Source organism: Zophobas morio, unplaced genomic scaffold (genome assembly GCF_036711695.1).
Source record: "Zophobas morio isolate AGI-343-1 ecotype UQ-CSIRO unplaced genomic scaffold, CSIRO_AGI_Zmor_V1 ptg000002l, whole genome shotgun sequence".
In the NCBI taxonomy this organism is placed as follows: Eukaryota; Metazoa; Arthropoda; class Insecta; order Coleoptera; family Tenebrionidae; genus Zophobas; species Zophobas morio.
In genome coordinates this window covers 21,306,056-21,327,299 of record NW_026972107.1, presented here as the reverse complement: position 1 = coordinate 21,327,299, position 21,244 = coordinate 21,306,056, and the positions used below count along the sequence as shown (strand labels likewise).

Below are 21,244 nucleotides of genomic sequence, written 5' to 3'. Positions count from 1 at the left end.
TACTACAGAGTGTAGCTAATATAACTCCATACATAGGTTCTTTTTTATCCAATAAGAATCTTTATAAAACCATCTGTAGACATTAATTTTGGTGACCTGATTATAAAAACCTTATCCGAGTAATTCGAAGCCTTTTTTGTACGGGGAGCAGCACCATATTGTGGAAAATATAATTACTAGATGGATTTATAAGCACAAAAAAATTAAGAATAAGCGCTTAAATAAGCACAACATTTTCAATAAAAAAGTTTTATTTTAAGCAAAAAAGCATTAAAAACATAATCATATTACAAATCAAAGAACACTTCTTAGAACTTTGGATAAAATATGATTACAATAATCCTAGACTTTATATTTTACACACGTATTTCAGTTGTCTTTAAAACAATTTATGATTGTAATATGTTCCAAGTTGTCCACTGTAAAATTTTTTCGCCGATCATTTAAAGTGTGTTTAAAATTGGAGAATGTGCGTTCAACATCCACACTCGTTGTTGGCGCAAATTTGAATTTTCCAACTAATGTTGAATCTAACTCCAAATTTTCCACCTTCTGGCCTTGTAAAACACGAGCAACGTCGGAAAGAACACCGAAACCTGCATTTTTATTTAACACTTCATCAAGTTTTTGAGATACTCTAGTACCAATATCACCCCTTACTGCGTTTGCTTGTTGTTTAAATTCTTTCACTAAGTTTATGGTATCTACCAACAACATGTTGGGTTTTTCTATTACCTCACATACGAATTGATAATTGCTTCTTAGAAAAGCTAGATCTTGAAGCAAATCTTTGTTTTCCAAAATATTTATGCAATCTTTAATCGATTGAGAAGAATCTTCGCTAAACTCCGTAACTACTTCCTCAAATTCTTTGATATATTTGTTATAATAAAATGTGGCCTGTAACCATGTTACCCACCTCGTTATAATCGGCTCTGGGGGCAATGGTATGTTTGGAAATTTTTCCTTAAAATGTTGCACTCTTAGTGGGGATTTAACATAAATCTTTTTACCATTTGCCACTAATTTATTAACAGTAGGAAACTGCAAACGTATTCCTTCAGCCACTCTGTTTAAACCGTGGGCAATGCAAGTAGAGTGAATTAAATTGGGGTACAATATTTTTAGATTATTCCCTGCTTTCAACATATAACGAGCTGCATCCGAGATCATCAATAAAATTTTATTCGCCGGTACGGCATTTGGCAAAAATAGTGACGTAAGACTGTCATTCACTAATCTGGTAATCGTATTGCCATTTGTTTTATCTAACATTTTCAAACTTACTACATACCCTCGACTAGGGAAATTTTCATTTGAGATTCCAACAATTAAACTTGCCACGTATCTTCCACAACTATCGGTTGTTTCATCGACAGCGAACCATAAATAATTATCTCCAATGCGATGTTTAATTTCGTTGTAAACTTGCTGAAACACTGGGCCTACATAATTTTTTCGGAGAGTACTTTCAACCGGAATATGTCGAGTGCAGTGTTTTTCAAGGAATTCTTGAAGAGGGCCTTTCTCCAATCTTTTTAAAGGTATATTGGATTGGATCATCATTTTACATAAATCGAAATTAAACTGCTCATCTTTTGTGGAAGTAGATGCAACAGATTCATGTATGGTCTGCTGTTTAATTTTAGAAACTTCAAACATTTTCTTCCTTTCTACATGAAGAGTCGTTCTGACATGTTGCGTCACGTTATATTTTTTATCACTTTGAATCTAAAACAACGTACATATACAGGATTAACAAAGGAAAAAAGATAAAAAAAAATTAGTGGGCTTACGGTTTTCACACAAGCTCTGCAGAATATTTTGTTGTTTTCTAATTTTAATTCTGGAAAATCCCTTATCCACTCATCCGGCGTCGATTTTACTTTCGGCATTCTTTTAAAATATCAGTAATATTACCAAAAAGAACTCAACATGTAACAGGGGAGAACCACGTATAACACTGTGCTACGACAGATGCGATAGACTGATGGTTGTGAAATAAACGGTTCATTTACTTAAAAGTTTCCATTAGAAAAATTTTAAGGTAGGTAGTTGGGTACAATAATCCTTTTTTCTAGAAAATCTTTAACGATCTTGCCGCAAAATGCCGAAAAAGAACATCTGGTTAAAAGCTTTAATTCATTACCAACGGAAGTAAGGATTTAAAGTCATAAAATCTATGGAGTATTTTTCCAATCCTATAATAAAATTTTATTACCCAAACGACCGGAACCTATTCACAGAAGGGGTCTTGAGTAAGTGTACTTCAATGGTCAAGTCCAGGTAAAATGCATACGATACGATACGGTTAACTAACAAGAATTTGTCATCCCGACAAGGCCGGCATTTGAACAAAATATGCATTAAAACTCATATTCGTCGAAAAAAGCATTAAATAAGCATATAAGTTTTAATTTGCATAAAATTCAAAAAAAAGCAAATAAGCATAAAAAAATGTGTCAAATGACTCCAAATTGTATCATAGTTACAGATATAAAAAAGTTTTGAAGTGCTTACATTTTTCACAAAAAGCATTAAACCTAGAAATCCGCTCTCTAATTAATTACATTAATGGCAACTACAACCAAAGTCAACTTTTTCAGTCATGTAATTTGTCCTAATATTTAATTTTTAATTCTTTATTTTATTCACTTCCTTTAGGATTCTACTGATATTTCAATAAGAAATCATTAAAATGCAGTGACTCGGGCTGACGTGCCTCGTCCTATGTCCTATATTAATCTCTACATGCAAACCAAATGCTTCTTAACTTCCTTTTTTTGTAGAATATTTGACCTCACGTGAAGACGGTTTGACTTTTACATTTGTTATAAGATGGTACATTCATGTCTCTCTAAAAACGAATGTCCTTGAACCTATCAACAAATCTTTATAAATGGAAAACTTCTAATAACCAGATGTATGATCTTTCGGAAGTACTTTTACCACTACTTTTTATAATGACTTTGTTCTTTCGTCACTAACAACGAACATACAAAATTAACCTGTATGATTAACACTGTCCTGCAAGTACGTACCAAGTCTTTGCAAGGCACGTATTTTTATTAGAACGTTTATTTAACTGTAAACAATTTTTGCAAAAGTCTTTAGGATATAAGAAATAAATAAACAAAAGTCGCAAGTGTGAACATGAGAACCAAACGTCACCGCGCCCGCAAACAATTGAGATTTCCAATTATAACCAGTTGTCTTGATCAAACTTGATGAACCCGTGATGTTATTACTTTCGGATGAGAAAAAATCTGATTTGAAGATGTTCCAAGGTCTACGTCTTTTGTTAATTACATTATTTGAACAGAGCTAGGTGTTGTGTACTTTAAACTTCGTAACAATAGTCGTAACTCGTCCGCAGAATAAAGAATACGTAGAAGAGAGAATTAAAATTTCAGTTATCAGTAGCTTTCAGACGAGCGCGGAAATTATGCAACAACTATTTTATCTGAAAAGTGTGCATGTTTTCTAAATTATTCGCACTATAATTTTGCCAAGAAGCGAGCGGCTTCGCTAAACTTTTAATATAAGAAGATTACGATACGCCACTAGGGAACCGTAATTAGATGGACACGGCACACGTAGACAACAAGTAAGTAAACTTAGAAGTTAAAAAACGGGGTAGACTGTAGGAACAAATATTATTACTTAACTTGTTATTGTTACTGTTTAATATGCAAACATTTTAAAACAAATTAGAGTACACTTTATGTATCAAAAACACATGTGGAACATTTTCAAACATTTAATAATAAATGAAATTTGATACCGAAGTACACTTTAAATTATTTCTCATTTGAATAAAGTAAATGTAAGAGTAATCGGTGAAAAGTTTTGAACAACAATACTGAAGCAGGTCATACAGTATTACAAGACAGTGGAAAATTTTTAACAAAAATGTCATTATTTAAGACAACTTATCTCTCAAACTTCATGTTTTTGTCTCTTTTTTAACAAAATTTAAACGAAATATGTTTGCAAAAAAAATACTCCTAAAATTTTACAATTAGTGTAGTTGAGACACTACCAAAACTAACCAGAGAAATAAATTTTTGCAACCAAAACTAGGATCGAAGGTTTTATATTTTCGACAAAATTTGTACATGTCTGTTTTGTATGAGATTATTAAGACCAATATTTTTAAAAAACATTCATTTAATAATTTATTGTCTGCCCATTTCTCAATTGTTAACTTAGTACTTCAGAATATAGGGCGTGAAGTACAAACAGAAATTATTATTGCAACTCAATATCTGATTTGTAATTTGAATATTTCCCGATACAAGTGTCACTAGGGATTTCTGACACCAGCACGGATAAACATATCAGAATAACGCCAAATAGGCAAGTGAACTGTGAAAGACAATTAATGATTTTTGCATCGATATTATTACATTATTAGTTTAGGAAATTGTATTGTTCGGAAAGTTATTGCGCTTTTTGCGGCAGTTTGTAACATACGGATTTTAAAGACGTGTGCCGGATTTCAACGAAATTTTAATGCCTTACGTTTGTGCATTACTTCGATAAAATAGGAAAACGTGTTTCGGAAAGTTCCGAAAAAAAATTTGTTTTCCAAAGTTTCAATTTCTTCTAGTCTAAGATCATTTTAGATGCTTTCCACCTGAAGTATAAAATAGTAAGGACAAATTAATTTTAATTACAAAATTAATACTGTTGGAGAAATCTAGAGAGGAAAAAAATGAACAAAACTATTCATAAATAAAATCAGATTCGACAGTGTGTCTCCGGAAATATTTGACACATTTTTTTAAAGATTGATAAATAAGATTTATTTTTGTATGTTCTCAACAAATTATTAACATAATTTTGAATAAAAATATCTATTGAAATAAACAATAAGCAATCTTTTTGTGTTTTAGTAATATTATAAAGTACATACGTTAAAAAATTAAATAATACCCTCAAAATTTTCTAATTGTTCTAAATTTATGAAAAAGCATCAAGCCATGATTTATGTTAAAAACGCTGATCGTAACGTCCATGCTTTAGAGGAGAGGGAAGTTCTGCATAAACAAGTTTACAAATCTTTTTTTAAATGAAATAAACATAGATGAAACTCCATGGTCTTATATCCTAAAAATAGATAGATATGTAGAAATACTGTAATGGCCGTGGTTTTTAGCTTGAAGGGGGAAGCTTAATTTTGTACATTGCAAATAATACGACCACGTGATGATAATAATTTTTTTATAACCAATTTTGATTAATTATATGTTAGGTATATCAGAACTCTACAATATTTGTAGTAGTAGTAGTAGTAATTTATTTCACTCAACTTCTTTTCTTTTGTATTTATAAATATATTTTTTTATTGACTGAATATGAAGTGCTTTACATAATAATTTAATGATCTATCAAAATTCACTAAAATATACGCTTATTGTCTTATAAATAATAATTATGTTTACCTCAAAAAAATAGCTTTGCCGACGTCATATAATAATTACATTTGCAATGTACTAAATTAAGCTTCCCCCTTCAAGTTAAAAACAATTGCGTTTATAGAATTTCAATGCCCTTATTCGCTCTTATGATATAAGGTTGCGCAATTTTGTCTGGGACACTGCATATAATCAAAATCTGGCATACTGTTCATCACTTTTTCTTTTAGTGAAATACGCTATATATTTTTACATATTTTGATTGACTTCTTCTTAGGCTTTACAACCACAGTTTGTTTAGAAAATTCCGATTCGACGTTGCGACGTTATTCCAATTTTCTTGAAATTTTGTAATAATGGAACGGTCCACAAAAAATCTCAATAGGGTTATCTTCAAAATCGGTGTTACCATATTTTGTGGACAGATAACTAAAGGTACGTGCTTTGTTGTAGTATAAAAATGATATTATCTTTTCATATACAGAATGTGTACAAAAAATAATTTTTACATTTTTCAAATATCGATATTTCAGTTTTTTCAAATAGAACTATCTATCTTTTATTACTGCATCTTATATTGTGTTCTCTTTTTTTTTTTTCGTTGGTTGTGTTTAATTTTTTTACTTCCCGAGCGTAAGCTAAGAAAATAAAGTAATCAAGTCCATTGGACGAATTTCCACTTTTCATGACCCCTAAGTAGGAAAAAAGTAGTCTCCGGTTTCCGTCTGTCTGTATGGTGTCTGTATCAATTTTTATTAATTAAAAACGAATCAGTCACACCATTTTCTCGAAAATGTGAGAATACACTCGTCTTTATATAATAATGATAAGAATTATAATGCTCATAACATTTTGTTCGATTGTGGTTTAATTAATAATTTTAGTCCTCTGGTTTGAGAAGACAAACCCATTCAAATCAAACTAATTTCTACTTGACATTCTTTCGATGTATAAACATAAACAATCGAACTTAAGCATGTGCACTGATAATAATACACTATTTTCCGTTGGTTATTTGGTTTGAATACATATATTTTATATTGTCCGTATGTTTGCGGACGGCATTTACACCACTGGTTTTTACTATAGAAAGGTTATCAGAAAACAAAAATAGTATATAACAGTATAACTTTTCAAAGGAGCAAGATTTGCTGGACTGTACTTCAAGGGCGAGGGAAGTTCTGTCGAAGTAACCTAGGACCAATTTTTTTATTTAAAGTACCTACTGCGATTTTCTACTTTTTTAAGAACCACATCGACATATTAGAAGGATAAAATCAAAAATAGAATAAGATACAGTAATGAAATACAAGGTGTTATATTTGAAAAATCTAACATATCGATATTTAAAAATTGTAAAATTTAAAATTTTTTATAAACCCACCTTATTTATTGTTACACAAAATATTCAACAATATTTTTAAAAATAACCCTATTACATTTTTACTTTCCCAGCGTAAGCTAAGGAAGTATAGTAGCAGAGTCCATCGGCCGAATTGGACTTTCATTTTTTTTGCCAAAACGTTTCAAGAAAATTGGAATAACGTGGCAACATCTCATACGAACTTGAAAATTAAATTGTAGTTATAAAGCCTATGAAGAAACTAATGAGTATATGTGAAAATATGTAAGGTGTTTTATTAAAAAAAAAAAACTAAGTCGGGTCTTACGTTTTAAAAACAGAACACTCTATATAGTTAAAAATATTTTGCGAGTATAGTCCTCAAAGAAGCCTACAACTTTGGTATGTGACTTTTTTCTGTCTCCGATATCTTAATTACTTTTGGATAAAAATGTTTGAAAATTTCAAGTAAATAACATTTTTAATCAATAGTATGCCACATTTATAATTATATACAGGATCCCAGACGAAAAAAACTCCGTAACGTTATATCATAAGAATGGGTAAAATTATTGAAATTCTGTAAATTTTTGTGGAAAAAGTTGTTTTTTTTAACAGTCGATACTATTTCTTGAGTAGTGTCTAGAGTTCTGTAAGCTAAAAACAGTGGTGAAAACCGTATTCCAATATTTCCATAGCTAACTGATATATTCATTTTTAAATCTACGTAATGAAAAAGGTCATCAAAATGCTAAAAAATGATGATAAACTATTTTAAAAAAATTAATCTTACGTTATATACTGGAAATTTTGAACAGGTTGTATTTAAAATTTGATAATAATAAGGCTGTTAATAACAGCCAACAAACGTAGGGACTTTTCATAGCGAATTTCAGCATTGTCAAAAAATCCGCTAATTAAAGTAGAGTTCGCCGAATAATGAACATTGACTTTAAGTCCTTATTGGAAGCCCGCAATAACATCAGGATTATGGTGACGATGTACAACGTTTGGCTACCTTTGGGTTATTTGTCCGAATCGGATCTCGTTGATCATTACAACCTAAATTGTGTTGATGCACATCTGATTCATAGAACCTTTGTTCTTTTCAGGCAAGCAATCGGAGGGGAAGTCAGAGCAGTAAATTATTTATCATTAGCATAATCTTAAGTGGCTTCTAATAAACAGAAAGTTAATGTTCATTATTCGGCGGACCCAACTTTACCTGAGATAGTCAATTCATCTGTAAAAACATTCCTCCAGAAGATATTATTTCAGTTTGTTTGTTTTTTTTATAAACCTACATTTTTTTACAATACCGGAAAATGATTATAAACGTTATTAGACCCATAAAAAACATCTGTTTCACAAAATGAAGTACAATATTAGCAGTTTACAATATTTAATTAATACATTTGCTAGTTAATATTTTGAGTTCAGAGAAATCGTATAATTTATAGTGAATATCTCCATTATTTTTCTTTAAATAGTTCGCCAAATGTAAAAGTTTCAAAAGTCGAACGATCAGAGAGTATGAAAATAAATAAAATTTACGGCATTAAAAATAAAAACAAGTGATTCTACAAAACTAGAAAATGAAATGCATTACAAATGAAAATGCAAGCATAATAATGTAACAAAATTCTAGTAGAGTTGTTTTTTTTCAGCTCCACTGCTCCTCCATACCCTCCTCAACAAAAAGATCACCTTCTCGTTCCTAACCTATGTATGATTAACGAAACCTCCGAAAATGTCGACGAAGACGACGAAGTACTGGAATCACCGTCTTCATCAAGAAGACCCTCTGCCATCATCGCAGCTTTGCGACGCCCTTCTCAAGCGATCGCTTTATCGGCAGCACAGGCCGTAATGAACCAGAGAAGGTATCTTTTGAGTCTTTTACATGGCCAGAGCGAGCGATCGATTTCAGAAAAGGATACAAGCGATTATAAGGAAGAATTGATCAAAAAACAAAACCGAAAACTAGGCGAGTAAGTGAAAGATTTAACTGCAAGGGAGAGAAAAAACAGTTATATTTCTGTTTAAACAGCGATGCTTTGACCACAATTCTCTCCGCCCTCTACGCAAAGCTGCTGGTCGTCTTGGGAATGGCTTTTCCGATTACGGAAATCATATCGAAGGACGTGCGGCCTTTCTTCTACCAGGGTTTTTATTTGTATTTATACTTGGGCAGCATCGCTTTCGTCTGTTATATGTACGCAACCTTCGTCAGGGAAAAGGCAGTTAACAATATCATCAACTCCTACAGTAAGTTTACCATTTTATTTATGTCGGCTACGTTATTAATTTTATAATAATTTAATAAACCAAAGATGAATATATTTATTTACGTTTATGACACATTCTGTTTGTATTTTAGTGCATATTAGACACCAGAGTGTGAAAAATTTATGCATATATCAACTTCAATCAGACCAGTCGTGCTAATTTAAGATACACACAATAAACCTATGCCACTGTTCATATGATATACATAATATATCGGTATAAGCTTCTGCAAAGATCATTAATGAGTGTTCATAATAACAATCCCTAAACATTTACATTTTGAATTACTAAATATACGAATACGATATTATGAAAATTAAACTCCAGCTGCATGTGAACCCTAGGATCACATCATTGGATTTTATGTAGTTAACTCTGCAAACACCCATAAATAAAAATGTGTAGTGTGGTAAATAAAACGTCTGGTTTTACGGGATCATTGTGTAATTATTATCGGAAAACGACAAATATCACTACTTGTTGCATCCCGTTATTTGTATTCCGTTCAGACTTAACTATGGAATCTCTGAAATGTGGAAGATACGTTGATGGAAAGATCGATACAAGCATTAAATTCTGCTTTTATAAATAGCACTAACCTTTTCGAAAATATTAATGCCATAAATAGCTAGTAGAAAAAATGCTTCGTTTATTGTTGGACGACGCAAAAAAACGAATTTATTGTATTAATGAAACAGTGTTTTTTCTCCAGCCGCTTTTAAGTACAAAGCAATCGAACTGTGGATTGTCTAGAATAAAATAAAAATTACATTGAATTAATATAGATCGTCCAAATTCAACAAAAAACAATTTCGAACGTTATATTTTATCCATATTTACCGGTCATGTGATTGATGTTAATATACCTGATGTTCGCCGTAAGCAGTAACCAGTGTAGTCGTACTCTAAGATCTAAGTCAGCTCTAAATGATAACAATTCATGAATACCACAACAAACCTGCGGAACTTTATCTGTATTAAACGAAGGCAGCTTCAAATGAGCCTCACCTACAACCAGTGGCGGCTCGTGATCTTTTGAAATGGGGGGACACAATTTGATTGACGAGTTGAATATAAAGATATAAAACAGACTGTTATTATCAATTAATAGACGAAATGCAAAAAAAAGGATTTGTCCACCCACATACCTTTGGTTTTAACTCATTACTGAAGAGATACACAAAATAAAACATTTTATTATTTTTTTCACAACGGCACACCCACAAAAATTTATCATAGGTGTTGTGTCTATTAAAGTATGTATGAAAGTCTCTCGTTTTGCCATGAACACTTTTTTTAATAAATCAAACAATTTCACCGTGCAGAATGAAAATGAACGTCTGTAGTTGAATTACTGCTAGCGGTCACGCGGTTTCCATGGTAACGGTGTAAACAGAAAATCTAAATGAGTCATGATTGAATGTTCGTTCTTATCCAGATCTTACCAACGATATATCCAGGACGCAATATCTTTACATGTAAGTTTTGATACATTTGATACAAATGGAGCGAAATAAAAAAATAGTTTTGATAATTATGACCCAAACTTCAGGATAATTTTTTTAAATATTGAAAATTACTATTTTTCTATGTGTGTTTGTAGACGTTGTAATTTTGGAGGGCACGTGCCCTTGTGTCCCCTGACACCAGCCGTCCCTGCCTATAACCATAGAATTTTTCAACTGCAAATGTTTGTATCAGGCACTTTGATCAACAACTTAGTCCCAGAATATTTATTCAAGCTTGGTTTATTCTTACTACGCCAAAAATAGGTATGAAGTTATTAGAAACGTCCCTCCCTCCTGAAGTAGACTCGAACAAGTGCAGCTTCTCCGAAAAATTGTAACGTTTAATTCTGAGAAATTTTATTTGTGACAACCTCCATACATTAAATAAAAGTAGCTTACACTTAGGAAATAAAAATAAGATTCATTGTTTTTTTTTGAGATTCTTGCAGAACTTGTTTTTCTGAATTAATTTAATCACCCATACTCTGCCACTGCCTTTGATGTGAACGATTTATGTTACGAAAACACACTCTGTTATCATGCTTACATTTGGTCTGGCGAGGATTGTGGGGAAAGCGGGTCAACAATCAAACAATTGCTTCAAAATATGAATAATTTGATCAAATATTCAACAAGGCCAATTCCAAATGTGCAGTACTAATACTAACAAGTTTAGATAATACAGTCAGAGTATAAAAAAATAATGAACCAGTGACCTTCGCGTTAGCAACTGAAAATTTTTATGTCCGACCACAAACTTTACCGTACGTCAGTGCTTATTTTTTCTGGTATAAAATGTGATGATGCAATTTGGGTTTTTGCGAAAATGTGGATACCTACCGTAAAAAATCAAGGCAGCTTCATAAATCACAAGTATAGGAGTGTGTTATTTTATAATAGCAAATTGTTGGTGGGAATAATTAAACAAATTTTGGTCAGTGTTTTACTATCTGCACGATATTCCTAACGCACATATAAAATCTGACACAGTACCGGTTCAGTAGTTTCGGAGATTACTGTCTAATAAAAATGAACATAGACAGACGAGAGATAGACGGAAACACGAAGCCTAGTTTTTCGTACCCTTGGGGTCATGAAACGTCGAGAAAACATTAAAGTAGTAATTCATCGGATGAACCTTATTATAATACATACTTCCTTGACCTACGCTCGCGAAATAAACCTTTAAAAAAATTAAAATAGGTAACTTCGCAACGTCACATGTGAATTAAAAAATAAAATATGCTTGGAAAGGCTACAAAATCACTCTAAATAAAAATATTTTGAGTGCCAAAAATAAAACTATATTCTGCATAGTTGAAAATAATTTTAGTTTATGCTGCACAACGAACGTTCAACTATGATCTTTCGCTTTTTAATTGCCGAACGTCTCGTCAAGAAGTATTGTAATAGGGTCCATCCAGCGAAGGGCTACTTTCATGTTTTCTCGACATTTCTTGATTCCAAGAGTACAAAAAAAGGGCTCCTCCTTCCATGTAGTTGTCGTCTACCTATGTCGACTTTTTACTTCCCGAGCATAAGCAAAGGAAGTATTGTAATCGAGTCCGTCGGCCGACTCTCTACTTTTGCATTTTCTCGACCTGTCATGACCCCTAAAGGACGAAGAAATAGGTCCCCCGTTTCCGTCTGTCTGTCCGTCTGTCCGTCCGTCTGTCCGTCTATCTGCCGTCCCAGATGGTTTACAGTTATGATAAGCATAATAAGTTTTTAGTGAAAATATATTTCCTCATCCCCCCTAAAAAATTAATGACGTCACATCAAAATTTTGCCGAATAAATCTTATCTAAAATGTACAAAATATGATGAGTCTGTACTTGTAATTCATCATTCCATTCATATTTTTTTGGATTTGCATATATAGAGTAATTAAAAAAAAAATAATGAATGCGTGAATATATTTTATTTATTTAATCAGGGACTACAAAACCAAATGCTTTGAAATCTTGGAGATGTTTTACAGTTATCATAGGCATGGTAAATTTTTACTCAAAATATATTTCCTCATCCTCCCCTAAAAAATTGATGACGGCACCTCAAAATTTTTCCGAAAAAATGCTATCTTAAATGTGCATTGTGCAAAGTATAATGAGTCTATAATTGTGATTTATTACTGCATAAATATTTTTTAGATTTGCTTATACGGGGTGTGTGAAAAAAATTAATGAATGAGTCAATTTATTTTATTGATTAAATCAAGAATTGCAAAACTGAATACTTTGAAATCTTGACGTTTTGAAATTATCCTAAAAATTTTAACTTTTTAATGAAAATGTATCTGTTTATCAACCCCAAAAAATTGATTACGGCAACTCGAAATTTTGCCGAATAAATTATTTCGCAAATGTGCAAAATATGAACAGACTTTTAATCATTGCATTCATATTTTTTAGATTTGCTTAAAGAGGTGACTCAAAAAAATTAATGAATCAGTCAATTTATTATTGATCAAATTAAGAACGAGCCACGATATTTTCTGGAAAATGTGAGAATACGCTCGTCTTCATAACAATAAACTAATGATAAGGCAAGAATTATAATAATATCATTAAGAATATTTTGTTCAATGGAGGCTTATGAATAATTTTAGTCATCTGTTTTGGGGCGATAAACTCATTCAAATCAATCAAATGACTACGTGACATTCTTCCGATGTAATGTATTCCCGTTGATAATGTGCTGTAAATAATTTTTTTGCACTCATGACCTTTTTTGATAGCTTTCGCGCATTCACCAGAGTGCGGGAGGTCGAACTTCCCGCACACGTGCATTTAACTTCCCGTTGCCATGGTAACCTTAAAATACTCGGGTAGTGTCAACATTGTGACGTGTTGACGGCGGTGTCAATGGCGTTGTTTATAAATAACTCACAGTTAATCTCTTCAGTTTAAAGGTTTATTCGTCGCAAAAAATATTGTACACAACACGTTCGTCAGCCTGCTTCCCGCATTCACGCAAATGCGGCACTCCCTTCGGTCGTGCCTCAAACAAGCTTTCATGCGGGAAGCAGGCTATCCCGAACTAGTTGCGTAAATTACTATTTTGCACTCATAACCTTTTTTGATGACCTTGGCGCATTCAACAGCATGCGGGACGTCGAACATCACGCACGGTAGCCGGTGCATCCTTGCCTTACTCTCTTCTCGCTTTCCAATTGTGCATCATTTTTAATAATTTACAGAAATAGTTTTATTTTCAGCCAGACCGACACTTGAAAATTATTAAAAATATTATTATTATTGCGTCGTGGATATGTCCACCCATTTGACAACGTCATTTCAAAAATTAGCTCGTTATATTCCTATACTTGAGGTTTATGAATGCGCCTTGAGTTTTTATCCTAGGCATCCAAGTTTTCCACAAAAAATTCAAACTATATAGTAACATTTTATACTAGTATTAGATGAACTGCAGATGCCAGGGAGGTTCTGTCCAATAACCTAAGACCAATTTTTATTATACTTCAAGGGAAGTTCGGAGATGAGACCAATATTGAGAAGAGTACACTTACTGATGACCCAATCTGTAAATCTAATTTATAGCTTTTAATCAATGGATGCATTTTAAATTAGCTCCTAGCTCTTCCTTATTTTACAGTTTTTTCTCAAGCTGATAATATTTGTATTTAATATTAATAGGTAAAATTACCGCCAAGTTCTTCTCTATAATATTGCACAAATTGTCCATAAAATAATATACGCAACCTCAGTACCTAAGCGTCAGTTTACTAGTTTTACATTTAAACTGTATGTGGTACTTACTATTAACACTCAATTACTTGGATACTATTTTCATAAAATTTTTGCCAACCTCTGAAGTATCTCTTTGATATATCCTATTCGATACATATACGTAATTTTATATAATTCTCCCTCTTATTAATTTAAAATTAAATTTATATTCATGAAATTTTAATTAAGGCTTATTATTATACTCTCTATTACAGACAAAGACAAAAAGGATAAACATCATGGCTTCTTTTCACATCGGATGTCCATTAATTTAAACAACAAACCAGTCAAGTACGGAAGCTTTTATTTACGCCTTGGCGCAGTCGGTAAGCATTTTTTAATTAAATTATTGAAATAAACAAAAGCAAGCTATCCTCCATAATCCGCTTAGTCAATAAGCCATAATTTAAACGGCAATTGCGCGCAATTAACTGCACTGATCGATTTTATTAAGCATATTATTGCAGCTTTTGGTATCGGCAGCATGGTCTATTCCGGACTCGAATTCGGACGATATTTCGAACTAAAGAACAATCAAAAGTGCGATTCCAATGCGCTTCAGGCTATAACACCGGCAACCCGAATGCTGCTAACGCTGGTTCAAGTACAATTCATATTTCTCAACACAAAGGTAACTGCTGTGTTACTCTGAACTTCCATTAGCAAAATAGATTGTCGTAGAAACTCGATTGAAATTGTTCCAAGATTAAAGGTTACAATTATTTGATCGGTATTTAGTTCTACGTAATTTGCGCTAGTTTCTTAAAGTAATGATCATATCACTTAACATGTCCTCTATTTTGAAATAGTTTTCAACTTTAAATTGTGAACAACGCAAAGTTTCTAAATACATTGGTGAATGAGTGTCAACAACTAAACAAATATGACAATAAACTGATTCATTTTGTGTACACACTATCTATTATTGTAGAACATGGACATGGACCGGCACAAGATTATAGCTAGATTTGGCCTAATGCACATGGTAGCCACAAACCTCTGCGAATGGTTGTATGTTCTTGTAGAAGAAACTAAACATGAAATAATACACTTGGGGGAACATGGACACAACACAACTAATTCGTCTAACCACGCCAAATATTGTCAGGAAGGAGAAGTAATGGGATCTCTTGTCAGAAATGCAAGTCCGTTCTTGTTTCCTTGCACCATTGAATACAGTCTAATTTGTGCTGTTATCCTGTTCGAAATGTGGAAAAAGGTGAAATCTGCGGAAGTGAAAGCCGAAGTTGCAAAGGCTTCTGACAAACACAAGGACGAAAAAGCAACAACACATTATGCCTTCAGTAAGTTTTTCTTCTCTTCACTGTTGAAACATTTTTCTTCAGATACATTTGCTCTATTAGCAATACTATGACGAAACAAAAATGCATAAGAACTGAAATTGAATTGACAAATTTTGGTGATCATGCTAACATTTTTACAAAAAATCTTAAGACCTATTTAAAATTTCAACCAATTGATATGTCAAATAATAAATATTTACTCAAATCCTTCTAAATTGAATAAAAAAGTGATAAACTCGCCAATTATACCCATTAAAATAAAATATCTAGCTAAATGAAAAAAGCATATAATAAAGAAGTGTGGTACGTGACTCTAGTGTTAATAATTGTGCGATAATGTTTAAAAATATAGTGCATTATTTGCCACTTACGTTAATAATACTTAATTATTTAATTTTTTTAAACTAATAATTCATGCAAATACTGTGTTTACACAACTCAACCACACTGTACAAGACTTACAACATGACCTGATTTTGTAAAATTATATCTTTTATAACTTGCAACTTACAACAAAATCACTTAAATTCTCCCAGACATTTACGTTTACCAAAATTCTAGCCCGATGTGTAAATAGAATAGCCATTTGGTGGATTCTTCCTACTGTAAAATTATTTGAGCGTTTCCGTATGAATAAATTTCGATTTAAACAATGCATAATTACTTTCAGATCCTTTCGGCGGTAGTCCAATGAATTCCAATCACCATTTCAGCGTGGACTGCTCCAACGCTCACCGGGGCTTATTCGCCGGGATTATGATCATCGTCCTGACCATAATTTCTTTGATAATGTTCTTCGTCCTGGCTAACGAACCGAGTGGAAGTGAAGAGGATAACTTGGCTCTCAGAAGCATGGCTGAATTTGAAGTGAACATAGTTGAATTAGCCCTTTACATATTGACCACAGTTGTGGTTATTGTAGCCATGGTGCAAATGCGCTCACTCAAGTACGACAGAAAAGTAGGGGGTAAGTAGATTTGTTCAAGCTTTTCCGTTGATTAAAATTAAAATAATGTTATCGTTAGTTGTTAAATACAAAGGTTTTAGAGTGTGAAACATTACTTATCAGGGATTAATCACTTGGCATGAATGAATTTTGAAGTTTTCTTTTCCTCAAAAATTGCCTCTCAAACACAAATGTACTTACTGCAGATCTTTCTCGTGTCGTCGTCAAAAGGAATATCTTTAATATATTACCATTCTTACTAGAAAAAGTGCAAATATTGCTCGGAATCCCTGACAGCGTCGACAAGTCTAAAAAATTTAAATAATAATCTAATCATTTAAAAGCTGCTTGCAAGTTGTTGACTGTTTTCAGTTTTTTATTTTATTTGTGACACCCTGCAGAATTATTGATAATAATTCTCGAGTTGTACATTTTGAAATCATGCAGCTTGATTGTAATAAACATTTTAAAAATAGTTGTTTCGGAATCTGACGTTTACATCATAGTCGTAGCATTCAAAGCATCAAATAATGTTCTAGTCATAAAAACAAAACTTATTGAATGGAATGGTATTTCTACCGGAGGAACTTCCCTAAAATGTTACGGTTTCATGTTAACCTTTTCTAATAATATCCAAAATAATACACAAATTTTAAAAACGGCTGGAGAACAGAAACAATTAATTGCTATTGTTTATTTTTAATGAAATTTTATTCAATACCTCTAAATATATGTATAATAATTACGGCAAATCTTAATTTATAAATTTGTCTTTCTCTTTGCCTCCTTTCTACACTACCACCTCGTCGGGTTTAACTAGAAAGCCCCGGATCTTAAAGGGTTAGTTAGAGGTTCAGCGATTGATTATTACCTCAAACTCTTGTCTCGAAGGTTTAGAAGGAATTTACACATTCTGACAAAATACACATTAATTATACAATACATACCAAATTATTTCCGTCTGCCTTTCTTTTCACCAGCATTCATGTTTCGTTCACGACTTTGCTCTATTCCAGTCTACTTTCTTTCACCAGTTTTTTTCTTGTGTATCTTCTCATGCAGTTTGATGTATTCATTTTTATCCTATTAAATTTTAGATATTAACTAGGTATCATAGTTGTGTGAAATTAGTTCTATTGTTTTCTATCTTATCCCAATAATTCAGCTCCATACATCAAAACAAGCTTCCCAAATTTTCAAAACAATAAAATTCGTTGCCTCGCATTTCGTCTAAACGTGCTTTCTTAAGGTTTCTTATGCAACTAGCCATTGCTTCTCTGGAAAATACACCACATACATTTTTATTCTTTTACTTCCTCTATAATTTTGCCATCCCAGATCCACTCCTGTTTGATCTCGCTGCCTTTTTCCCTTAAAACATTTGGCCCTGTTAAGATACTTCCAACATTTATCGTTTTATATACCCTTCCAAGCATCTAATCGCTAATGCTTCTCTGTAGATCTTCAATGCCTTGCTTTCCAATTCTAACCTCCTAAAACACAATATTTACAAATTATTTTGTCTAAACATATACAGCAAACGAACTGAATAGAAACGTCTTAGATCTTTTGTGATCCAAACATGTGCTTTCCTATTTCTTGTACCATTCATACACCACTTTTACTACATTCATTACTACACAAGGGTTGTATGGTGTATCGATTTTTTATCCTTTCCTGAAAACATCTGCCCGACTGTTAACATCTTCAAAGTCGTTTTTACTACTCGAGCATAAAGTAAGGAAGGATTGTAATAGGATCCACCCGACGAATAGCTACTTTCAAATGTTCTCGACGTTTCATGATCCCCAGAGTACGAAAAAGTAGGTCTCACGTTTGTCATCTGTATGTGTCGATTTTTCTTGAATAAATAATCTGCGAAACTACCGATTATTATCAAATTTTACATGTATGTTAGAAATATCGTATATATGATATATTTAGTTTTTTTAAATAACATACTCTTGTACTTATGGAGTAAGAAATCCGCCTTGATTTCGTACTCTAGGCATCCAAATTTTCGCAAAAAAATCCAACTTGTATACTAATAAAAACGGCACGATAATCACTATCTAAATGGCATACCGACTTGTCCTGGGACTTTCTTTGTTTGTTTGTTTTTACTTCCCGAACGTAAGCGGAATAAGTATTGTAATCGAATTCGTCGGCCGACTCTCTACTTTTACGTTTTCTCGACCTTTCATGACCCCTAGAGTACGAAGAAATAGGTCTCCCTTTTCCGTCTGGCTGTCTACCGTCATAGACTTTTATTAGATAGATAATTTCCGAAAGTACTGGGCCGATTGTTGTCAAATTTTGTATTTATATTAGGATATCATGTAGACGGAAAACGCTAACCAAAATTTGTCTAATCATCCCCACTAATAATGCGATAACGTCACTTCAAAATTGTACATGCTAAATGGGTTTTAAATTGTATAAAATAGCATAATCCTACACATGTAGCTTATGACTCCGTGTTGAATTTTTACCCGAAACATCCAGATTTTTGGAAAAAAAAATCAAAATTATAAAACAACATTTTGCAATTTAATTCTGAATCTGTAAAACCGAATGCTTTGAAATCTTGCAGATGTTTTAAGGTTATGATAGTCATGATAAATTTTTATTCAAAATATATTTACTTATTCCCACCGAAAAATTGATGACGTCAAAAAATAATACAAAATGTAGAAAATATCATGAGTCTGTAGTTGTGATTTGTCATTCCATTAATAATTTTTCGATTTGCTTATACAGGGTGACTAAAAAAAATGAATGCCTGAATTTATTTTATTGATTTAATCAGGAACTACAAAATGCTTTGAAATCTTGGAGATGTTTTAAAGTTATCATAATAATGGTAAATTTTTTATCAAAATGTGTTTATTCATCCCCCCTAAAAAATTGATGACGTCACCTAAAATTTTGCTGAACAAATCCTATCTTAAATGTAAAAAAAAAGTATGATGAGTCTATACTTGCGATTTATTACTGCATTAATATTTTTTAGGTTTGCTTATAGATACAGGGTGTCTTAAAAAAATTAATGGCTGAGTCTATTTATTTTATTGAATATTTTGAAATATTCCAGACGTTTTGAAGTTATTGTAAGCATGGTAACTCGTAAAACCCAAAAAATTGATTACGTCAACTCAAAATTTTGCCGAATAAATTCTATCCAAAATGTACAAAATATGATAAGTTTTTACTTGTGATCAAATTAAGAACGAGTCACCTCATTTTCCCGGATATGTGAAAATACAAACGTCTTTATTTAATAAGAATTATAATAATGATATTCAGAACATTTTGTCGATTGTAGCTTACTACTTAATAGTTTTGATCATCTGTTTAAGGGGACGAACTCATTCAAATCAAACAAATTTCTACGTGACATTCTTCGGATGTATAAACATAAACACTTTGAAGTTGTTTTTCTTATCGAGGATAACCTAAGGACGTACAGTAATGGAGTCCATCGGGCAATTTGGTACTTTCATATTTTCTCGATATTTTATAACCCCTAGTGACAAGGCCGTAGCTAGGAGAAGGCTAAGGAATTCAGTATTCCCCTAAATCTAGACAAATTATAATTAACCAAATATGAATTACAACATCAAAAATCAAAATAAAATGTAGTGTTTTATTCAATAAACGGAAGTCAGAGCAATAAAAAAGTCTGGACCGTGACTGTTATTGACTACACATTTATTTCCTAATCAGAAAATAACATTCATGTTTCCTAGACGTTTCATGACAGCTACAGCACGAAAAAAAAATTAACCTCTACAAACTACATAAAGATATTTAGAAAATCATAAAATGAACAGATCTGTTGAAACGCCTAAAAAAATCATACTCTAAAAACGTTTTCATTTTTAAAAACTTTACAAGCTTATGACATATATTTAAAAATCCAAATATTAAGTTTGTCTGTAATTAATTAGAAAACGCACGTATAATTGGTACAACATGTTTCCAAATGATTTTCATCTAGTCGCCTATGGCTACAGACTTTCATCAAAGGAAAGATAGGTGTTGAAGCGATTTCAAAACTAACTAGATGAAAATCATTTTGAAACACCCTTTATAAGGAAACAAACACAAAGTCTAATAGGTCTCTTTTTTGTTTTGCAGCTGAGGGCCAAGAAGGCATAGGCCTCGACAACACGCTCCTTGTAGTAGCCCAAACTGGCATGTTCATCTACTCCATGTTTTCAATAATAGGATGCTACTTTACGATATCTCGAAACACTACCACTGGACTCCTGGCTGAAATATTTTCTTTTATTCAAACCTGTTTGCAAACTATGTTTGTTTTGGATGGATGGTGGCGTCGCTGCCGTAATTTAGATCAAGTGAAAAATAAGCCAGCCAAAGAATTAATCACATTTCTCATCATTGCGAACATGGCCATGTGGACTATTAATACTCTGGAAAAGAATCGTGCTGAATTTAGACCTACGCATCTATTATTCTTCGGTGAATGGGCATGGACTATAATTACACACATTTCAATGCCGCTGGCCATTTTCTATAGGTTTCATTCAACAATATGTCTCTTCGAGATATGGAAAACTGCGTATAAAGTTAAACCTCAATTTAAAAACCCTGTGTTTCCTCTTATTTCGACTCCTTCAGTATGATATAATGGTGGTGGCAATAAACGAAAATATATTACAA

General features: G+C 32.4%; 1 protein-coding gene across 1 annotated transcript; it reads left to right on the top strand.

Moving 5' to 3' along the window:
- The first annotated feature begins 3,373 nt into the window (after positions 1 to 3,373).
- On the top strand, positions 3,374 to 21,244 carry LOC135122523 (proton channel OtopLc-like). Its single transcript, XM_064046750.1, has 8 exons — positions 3,374 to 3,607; positions 8,430 to 8,753; positions 8,813 to 9,030; positions 14,524 to 14,634; positions 14,776 to 14,939; positions 15,240 to 15,612; positions 16,283 to 16,579; positions 20,699 to 21,244. Exons 1-8 carry the CDS (start codon positions 3,582 to 3,584, stop codon positions 21,205 to 21,207), a joined length of 2,022 nt encoding a protein of 673 aa, XP_063902820.1. The 5' UTR covers positions 3,374 to 3,581; the 3' UTR covers positions 21,208 to 21,244.

Bases quoted from the DNA above. Each gene is read 5' to 3' on its own strand.
- LOC135122523 (XM_064046750.1), top strand. From the start codon at position 3,582: ATGGACACGGCACACGTAGACAACAA. The intron at 9,031-14,523 runs GTAAGTTTACCA...TCTCTATTACAG, and splicing joins CAATATCATCAACTCCTACA to ACAAAGACAAAAAGGATAAA. The intron at 16,580-20,698 runs GTAAGTAGATTT...TTTGTTTTGCAG, and splicing joins GTACGACAGAAAAGTAGGGG to CTGAGGGCCAAGAAGGCATA.